This window comes from Leptinotarsa decemlineata, unplaced genomic scaffold, assembly GCF_025532065.1.
Source record: "Leptinotarsa decemlineata unplaced genomic scaffold, Ldec_3_MD MMD2_P_RNA_scaffold_2, whole genome shotgun sequence".
Taxonomy (NCBI): domain Eukaryota; kingdom Metazoa; phylum Arthropoda; class Insecta; order Coleoptera; family Chrysomelidae; genus Leptinotarsa; species Leptinotarsa decemlineata.
The window spans coordinates 19,886,258-19,896,086 of record NW_027412529.1 but is presented as its reverse complement, the minus strand read 5'-3'; the positions used below and the strand labels follow the sequence as shown (position 1 = coordinate 19,896,086).

At 34.9% G+C, this 9,829-nt stretch overlaps 1 protein-coding gene across 1 annotated transcript in view; it reads left to right on the top strand.

Annotated features, from left to right (window-relative positions):
* The first annotated feature begins 869 nt into the window (after positions 1–869).
* Positions 870–9,829, top strand: part of LOC111515140 (trypsin-3) — a 32,219-nt gene continuing 23,259 nt past the window's right edge. Inside the window, exons 1-3 of the mRNA XM_074185137.1 lie at positions 870–1,026; positions 1,108–1,169; positions 9,399–9,490. Coding sequence (XP_074041238.1) covers positions 975–1,026; positions 1,108–1,169; positions 9,399–9,490 — 206 coding nt within the window. The 5' untranslated portion in view covers positions 870–974. The remainder of the gene's footprint in view (positions 1,027–1,107; positions 1,170–9,398; positions 9,491–9,829) is intronic.

The window sequence follows — 9,829 nt, the reverse complement described above, 5'->3', positions numbered from 1 at the left end:
TCAGATAATCAACCAATTTCCAGGACCGTAATTCGAAAGGGAATAATTCACACAATTATATAATCGAATATTACTGAAAAATCACGAAATATAAAATTGAATTCAATTTCTCAGTATGAAGTGAACGTCTGCGATCGAAAAACTACATAAAAAAATACAGGTCCGTATTTAAACATTCAAAGATGGAGGTGGCCCCAAGTCAGATGACACCCTGTATGAAAGATTAATGGATATATTCTGAGAGCCCACATCAAGTGCCAATAGCAAAATGTGTACAGATGCCTATATCTTCTTTATTCGCAGATGTCTGCGAATTTTTTGTTTTTCCTGTATATCTTCAGAACCAAAAGAGCTATATTCAATTTCTTCACATCATTGAATAGGTCTCTGAAATAGGCAACTTTGCCATGATTTAACCGATACTCTATCTCTTATCGTTTACGAGATCTCCATGTACAGAAATGAATTTGTATATTGTTGATATGCAATAAAAAATATATTGATATATTCCAAGCCAGCGCAGGGTAGGAAGGCGCGTCCATAAAACAAAATTATTTTTCCATCACTGTTTCTCCATGCCTTCAAATTTCCGGTGAGTTAATTTAAATTTATTATCAACATTACACCCGTACGGAGCCGGAGCGGGTCGCAAGTTTATATATGAGACAATGAACAACCAAGTTATCCGTTTCAGAGTAGTGGCTAAAATTATTTTAGAAACTCATTCAATGTCTATACTACATCATCAATAAAAATCGCAATTCAAGTGATATCAGAATTTAGCATGAAAATCATACTTTTTTTAACTTGTTTGCAACCAAGATCCTAACTCGAATATTCGACATATATTTTTATGATAACAGTCCTATCATTTCTATATGATATGATTGTGTATAAATTTCGAATTCGAGATAAAAATGACTCTACTATTCTGGGAATAGCAACCCAATCAATCACAAATCATTTTCATCAAAATGTACTTCGAAATAGGTTGTATTCTCTTGATTTCATTTGTTTCAGCTAACAGTAAGAACCTTTTTCAATTTTTCATTTCAAACACACCACCTGTGTGAATCAAGGTGTTGCACTATAATTGTTTTTTTCCAGCTGCTTCCAATCTTAAAATCATGGGAGGCGAACCGGCAGATATCAAAGACCATCCATACATAGTGAGTACCTAATTTTATTTTGATCAACTTCTTCGTCTCTCTAAATGTAGTTTGAATTATTTTCATCATTAACGAGGTATATGTTTAAAAAGATAGCTTATAATGATAACCTAGTTGGTCGAAGCACCCTTTGAATGATTGTGGTTTTGAACAATGAGCATTTACAGCGACGGCTCGTGCATTGGAGAACAGGGGAGGCTTACGTCATATAGACTATATACACACAGAAAAGCCCGCCGGAGGCGCGAAAATGTTTATGTTGTTGCACGCTTTGCTTAATACTAAAGTTAGGGCATGAGCATGACAATGCGTAAAAAGTGCATGAGGATCTATGGACTTTATTTTAGTTTGTAGACCTTTTAAATGCCCGGCCATGACCGCAGCCCCATCATAGGTTTGCGCAATTAACTTTTGCCTAAAATCATAGGTGTCACACGTACGAATTAAAAATTTAAACAAATCGTCAGCTGTGCGCGCAGATTAAACATCATGAAAACCCATAAAACGTTCTACCACATTACCATCTCTGACATATCTAAAAACGATTGAAAGTTGTGATGTACAGGTAATATCGGTAGTTTCATCAATTTCCCATGCAAAAAAAGAAACACTTTCAATCTCCTTGCTTATATTTTTATTATTAATATATGCCACAGTGTCTATAATAAGCTCATTTTGGATGGTTTTAAAGGTGCCCGAAAGAACGCTACCATTTGAAAAAGTGCCAAATTGTGAATCATATTTGCCCCATAACACGAGGTAAATTTTTCAAATCGGAGTATCCTATTTCAGACCACGTTTGGTATTCGGTTTGTATGGAAATTAAAAAACAGGGCCAACAAAAAAGTTTTTCTCGTTTAATGGAACCGGTTAACCAATCGCATTTATCGCACCAACTATTATTAAATCCTAGATTTTGTCGATTATCTGACGATTTAATTGAAATCAAATTTGGTTGAGGCCTTCTCAGAGTTTTAATATAGTAAAATTTATTATCATAAAATGAAGACTTAAAATTATTTGTCCGCAACCAATCGACTATATCGTCAGATTTTTTAAATTTCTTTCAACTTATCCATAATAAATGGAAAAAAAACTTACCGAAAAGTGAAAACCTGAAAACACCTTGGAATCAAAAAGAAACAGTTCAAAAACACATTAAAAATATTACCAAAAAGCACTGCTATACAACACTGCTATGGTCGGGTCACAGATCGTTATATTTGTTGATGTCAAATGTCACTTGAACTTGAATGTTGTTATTGATTGGTACTACATATGTAGACTGTCAACCTGTCAACTGTCATTTGTCTACCTCAATTTTGATATTTTTACATGGTCGGCATTTTTCCTCTTCAATGAACAACAGGTGGTTTTCAAAATGAAATATCATTTTATGATGTGAAATATTGCTGAACATGCTAACAGCATGTGTATTAGGATCTCATATGCCTCACGGCAGGCCCTACACCTTCTGTCGGGAATCTCTATAACCATCAAGCAACTGCGATAGACTGAGGTGCTGAGGCTCCATCCTGGCAGGCCTTGATGAAACCCTCAGTTTCTGTTATGTATTTCGCGTAAAAAAAAACACTTCCGGCGCTTACAACTACACATATATTTCCTAGTTAAATTTTAAACAACAACTGAACTACGTCTTCCACGAGTTGGTATAAAAAATGTTTATATTTTTATACAGATATATATATATATATATATATATATATATATATATATATATATATATATATATATATATATATTGATTTCAATTTAAGAGCCACCGGTATACAGCTGTTTCAGCCTATTGGGCATCGTCAGTACCGGGCAGGCGGTCCTCGTTTGAAGACAAAATGAGAAAAACCAAGAAAGTACTTGATAAAAATAGCTGCGTAAACGCAAGCGAAACATAAGTGGAACCACTATGTTGACGAATCAAATGTAATACAGTCAAATTAATGGAAAAGAAAACAAGAGAGTTTCGGATATAGCTTAATTATAAAAAGAGCAGTAGACGAAAGTTGGAACAAAAATGGCTTAAGGAAAGTGTAAACAATATAATTTTTTTTCAATTTGTTGTGAAATAAGGATAATTTAGTACAAGAGAATCGTTTTACGTCATAAATCAATCATGAAATATAGGGCAAGCGCGATCATCAAAATCAGGAAAGTATAACTTGTGTTGATATGATAATGGCATGCCTCAGATTTCCACAGAAAAATTTGACAGAACGAGTTTGTGAAAGAAATTATTTTGAATAGCCTTAACTTGATATCAATCATAGTATGTATTTTTTATATCGACCAATCGATGTGTTGGAATTCTTGATTTTGAAGTCAACCATAATTTCAGCTTCTTCTTGAACAGAGATAATGTGTTTAGTTCTTTCAGTTCATTTGGTAGATCGTTGTATATCTTTGGCCCAAGAAAGATGCTAGATCTCTGGGATATAGTTTTAGTCACATGTGGAACTAAAATGTTAAATTTTTTTGACCTTGTGGAGTAGGAATAATCTAGAAATATTTTGCTCCGATTTTTTTTCTGGTCAACAGCAAGTGTTAAATGAAATATTTGTTATACATCTAATATATTGCCAAGCTTGTAAAGGTCATCTGATGGGTAGGTAATAGAGTGACTACAGCATTCGTGCGGTGCTACCAGCAAGTACCGCTTAAGTTTGAGGCATGTACGATTACTCTTTAAGTTGTCGTGAAAGATTTCCTGTTTTGGAGCTAGTTGATAGTGTTTTGGAAACTTTTTCGTAAGAACGTAGTGACTGCCAAGGTACGTACTGATTTTATTCATTAATAATTTGTGAAACTAACACTAATATTGAGTGTTTTAATCAGCCGTTTTATGCTTCCACGAGTGTGTGATATTAGAAATAAGGTAATGTTTTCGGAGAGTCCCATTTGCCTTAATCGTACCTCTAATGGTTTCACAAATTGTACCAATACGATTTTGGAGCCCATTAAATACCATGATAGATATTCGTCATTTTTTGTGTGTGACTACTAATATATTGCTGGGATTACTTTGTTTTAAAAAAAAATAAAGTAGCGTACTTGATTGTAACACAATTTTTGTGTTTCAGAATGGCAAAACGAAAGTATGGAACGTGGAATGAAGATGATATGAAAAGAGCTCTAGCTGCTTATAGGAACGGACATTTTAATTAGTGCTGTAGACAGTACGAAATTCCAAAACAGACACTTAAGCATCATTTTAGACAGTAAAAATATAAAGGCTAATGTAGGTACCAAAGCTATGGGACGTCACCCTATATTACCACCCGATGTAGAGCAACAGCTTGTAGACCATCTAGAAAAACTAGAAGAGTGTTTCTTTGGCCTCACAATAACGGACGTGCGTAGACTCGCATTTCAAATTGTTGTTAGAAATGGTATCCCTCACGCATTTAATGAGAAGAAACAGATCGCTGGTAAAAAATGGTATCACAACTTCATGAAACATCACAAGGACATCTCCCTTCGTGAGCCTCAGGCTACATCCTTGGCAAGGGCACAAGTATTTTCTAAAGACAATGTCAAAGAATTCTTTGACATTTTGAAAAATACTATTGATGAAAATAAAATTTATGCAACTACTATTTTTAACATTGACGAGACAGGCGTAAGCACCGTATAAAACAAATATCAGAAGGTGATAGCTGAGAAGGGGAAACGTGCTGTAGGATCGATATCTAGGGTAGAAAGAGATGTCAATACAACTGTTGTGTGCTGTTCAAGTGCAGCAGGCATGTATATTCCACCCCTGATTATTTTGAAAAGAATGAGTGGGTGTAATCAATTGATGGTTGGAGCTCCACCTGGAAGTTTAGTTGATGTGTCAGAGAGAGGATGGATAAGTTCAGATCTGTTCGTGAAGTGGCTTCGTCATTTTATTGATATTGTAAAGCCAAACAAAGAAAGAAAAGTTCTTCTCCTTCTTGTTGGCCATTCTACTCATTCTAAGAACTTAGAAGCATTAGTAATCGCTCGAGATGCTGGAGTAATTATGCTGCAATCACCAGGACACACAACGCACCGTCTGCAGCCATTAGATATGTCAATTTTCAAGCCTTCCAAAAGTTACTTTGCCCAAGCGGTAGAAAAATGGCTGCGAACAAATCCTGGCTTGAGAGTCACTCAATACCAGATTTCACAATTAGTAATTGAAGCATATGGTAAGGCTACGACGATTGAGAATTCGTGTAATGAATTCAAATGTAGTGGTGTGTGGCCCGTTGACTCCTCCATCTTCAAATAGTCAGACTTTTTTCCTGTAGAATATCTTAACACAATTAGATCAGAATCGAGAAAACAGTGAATGTTCAGATCAAGAGAAAACTTGCTTGGGTGAAAATCAGACTCTTGATATTGAAGTAACCTCACCTAACAGGCCAACAAGTTTAACTTCAAAACTGAATGTTTCGATCGAAGAAATCAAATTATCTAAGAACAATTCGTTCAGGCCAGTCTCAACTCCCTACACAGTAGGTTAGTGGACTGACACCTATCAGAAAACAACTACTTCCCTGGCTAATACCACGAAGGGCGTTGGATTATATCCAACAGGTTTCAGTGTAGGATTCTTCACAGAAGTTATTCTTGCATATGCTGTTGGCGATACAACTACCGCAATAGATTTTCAATTATTGGAACACACTTGCAGACCGATTTCGGGCTGTTTGGCCACTCGGCAGTGTGTTCCAATAATTGAAAATCTATTGCGGCAGTTGTATCGCCAATAGCATATGCAAGAATAATTTCTGTGAAGAATTCTGCACTGACACCTGTTAGATATAATCCAACGCCCTTCGTGGTATTAGCCAGGGGAGTAGTTGTTTTCTGATAGGTGTCAGTCCATTAACCTACTGTGTAGGGAGTTGAGACTGGCCTGAACGAATTGTTCTTAGATAATTTGATTTATAGCCAGTCTTCAAGTATTCCCACTGACTATATGTGAAAGTTTTCTTTCCTTATACGAGGAATTGGGCAAATTTTGGATATGCAGTTGGTTACCTTGTTCACAGGCAGATGGGGTGACGACAAACCTGTTGTTTGTTGTATGCTTCAGCTTAGTTCGAGGAATGATACTCTGGCAGAATTCGATTTTCAATTATCGGAAATCATCGACTTTATGTTGATGATATACACTACCTTGCACTGACGAGTGGCCAAACAGCCCGAAACCGGTCTGCAAGTGTGTTCCAATAATTGAAAATCTATTGTGGCAGTTGTATCGCCAACAGCATATGCAGGAATAACTTCTGTGAAGAATCCTGCACTGACACCTGTTGGATATAATACAACGCCCTTCGTGGTATTAGCTAGGGAAGTAGTTGTTTTCTGATAGGTGTCAGTCCATTAACCTACTGTGTAGGGAGTTGAGACTGGCCTGAACGAGTTGTTCTTAGATAATTTGATTTATAGCCAGTCTTCAAGTATGCCCACTGACTATATGTGAAAGATCGAAGAAATGTTTACACTTCCAAAACCACCCAAAAAGAGAAATGGATCTAAACTCAGATCTAATTCAAAAGTGCAGTAGCCCCTACAAAAATGAAATTAAAGTATGTCACGAGCTGAAATTGGCTAAAGAGAAGGTCAAAGAGCTCCAGATGAAAATACGGCCTTTATCTGAAGAGATGAAAGTGACCTAGACACCGATAAAAAAAAACAAAAGAAGGCTGTCGTTTAAAGAACAGATCCAAATCTAGTAATCTTAAACCAAGCTGGAATTTCTACCCAGAGTGACATCATCATTGAAATCGAACCTGAAGATCGGTTTTGCTCGGTTTGTGAGGAAAATTCAATCGAGGGAATGGTGCAGTGCATGCTTTGTGATAAATGGGTTCACGAAAGTTGTGTCGGCTCAAAGGCAAAAATCAAGAAATTTGTTTGCTCAAATTGTATCTAGTTCTTGATAATACACAGACCAAGAGAAACACTTTGTATCTAAGAAGTATAAGAAAATACTGCATTGAATAAAAGTTTCTTCAACCATTCTTGCCATTTCATTGTTTCATTCACTTCATTTTCAACTTTATCCAAGGTGGTACGATTTAGAAAGTTGGAGGTACGATTTGGGCAACTGGTTTTTTAAATCGTACGGATTGCATCGCTTTACAAAAAGTGATTCATCTTAGTCTAATATCACCATATCAGATACTAAAATTTAGATTTACCTTAGGGTTACGGTATTTTTGCACAGGTTCCCTATAAGGTGTTAAAAATAAAATGTGAAAAGAGGTACGATTTAGGCAAGTACACAGATACAGTGCGATATGCGAAGTGATCAAGTAAGGCAATAGACATTCAAATAATCGTTGAAGTTTTAGTTGAAGTGTTTGTTGTATTGAAGTGTAATAAATTTAAGTTCAATTAATTACTGTAGTCAATTATTGATCAACCCACGGGGAAAAACATAACAATATGCATGCAACAACATTAGAGATCAAATGAATACTAGAAGAATTATTTCAGATGTACAAAATTTTAACTGACAACATCAACTGTGAGGAGATTTTATCTTTAATTAATTTGAATGTCAACAGACAGACCAGAGTCAGTACCAAAACATTTGAAATGCCTTTCCGCTCCACAAACTATGGTTTTTTTTCTCTCCTGTCACTCGAATGCTCAGAAATGGGAATACGTATCAACAGGTCGATATCTTTAACAGATCCAGTAATGCCATCAAAATTGAACTAAGTCGCATTATTTCCTGAAAAATTTTTAATTATTCTGTATGAATAATATATCTTGATTATAATATCTTTAGTTTCGTTCAAGATTCCACAAACTTTTTTTATAACAGAATTGTACTGTGATTTTATTACTTTGTTATTATATTGTGTTTTGTATTGTATTATGTATTAATCATCTTTAATTCAGTTTAATATTTCACACACTTTTTTCTATAACAAATTGTAATTGGGACTACCCCTTGAATGAAACTAATAAATAAAAATGAATGAATGAATAAATTTATTTTGATGATAACCTATTGAACTTGTCCATTGATCTCACATGAAATCATGAAAAATAAAAGATAAGAATGTAAAATTATCGGGTTTCGTTTGGGTGATGAATGCGTATTTATATCAACATGACTCCCTCCCAAAAAAGAACACGCATCTGAAAAATCCGAAAATTGGAACGGATGGAATTTCTCAGGCTTTGGAGAAACAGAATGTCCTCATTTATTCATTACATCAATTTCTGTTTTACTTCTAAGTGGTAGAAATGTACCCAATTTTCATTCACCATCACAACACGGCTCAGTTCTGATTTTTTCAAAGCAAGTACATATTGAAAGCGATTCGATTATTTTTTACGCTTCTGGCCAATTTTGAGACATTTGAAAATCCATTTAGAGGATACTTTTTTCCATTTCGAATCGATGTAAACTATAAAACTACATCAATTTTCACAGGGCAATAAAGTTTGCAATCGGATATTTCATGATCGCATATGAAGGACATTGACAGCCTAGAGTACTGAAATGCTCACCTTTCAATTGTTTCAAATGCAGGTATTTGATGATTGCTGCATTTCCACAATTCGCTTGAGATATTTTTTTTTCAAATAACATCGCGCAACTCTGGTTTAACTTTGTAACGTGAAATTTCACACTGACAGTATTAATGTTGATGTAATGTAAAAAGTTTCATTCGTGGAACTGGTATATCAATAAATCGTCGTTATTGAAATAAAACGTAAAACTGAAACATCTGGTGTAGAATAAATCCAAAACAAGTACATCTCTCAATCACCAGAACTGCAATACTTTTCTTGATGCGGGTTTCATCAACCAAGTTGTGATCTTTAGAAGAAGGAGAAAATAGTTTTTTTATCTCCTGAAGACATCAACTCAGTTGGTGAAACGTGCGTCGAGGAGAGTATTGCATTTCTGGTGATTTGAAAAGATGCTTGTTTTGGATCCTCGTCATTCATAAAATCTGTAAGTCACACAAATCCCAGGATATGAAGGAACATATCACAATGATTTTATTTCCTGCATAATCGTGACTTCGAGTTTACCACATAAGATTTTATTCTACCTCAATTGCAGTAGTGGTAATGAATCAAAAAGTTCACGATGAAATATCGTGAATCAATTGAATTATCAATAAGTAACATATTTCATTTCCGTTTCAATATTCACTTATTTTGATGATGACCTAGACTGGTTGAGACTAATATATTCTACATCTCTTCCAGGTGAGCTTGTATTATTTTGGTTACTTTTGGTGTGACGGGTCTATTTTGGATGAATACACCATTCTTACTGCAGCACATTGTGTTTTTAGATCGTAAGTAATATACAAATCTGTTGGAATATCCATCTGTACTCAATTCATGTGGCACAATGATAGAAAAATTGAAATGGTATATTTTTAGGAGAGATTAATTTTTAGGAAAGTAATTGGCCTTCCACTTTTATATCTTGATACAAAAAATGTGGGGAACCTTTCAAAGAAAAAAAGGAAGGAATAAATTTTAAAAATTTAACTCTATACAAAGATGTAATGATGCAAAGAAGTAGGTTACTTTCAGACACTAACTGGAAAAAAAAGCTCTGTCGAAACAGCTATTCACATACAAATATTGAATTACAGGAAAGAAAATTACTTTTAGAACAAATACTTTTA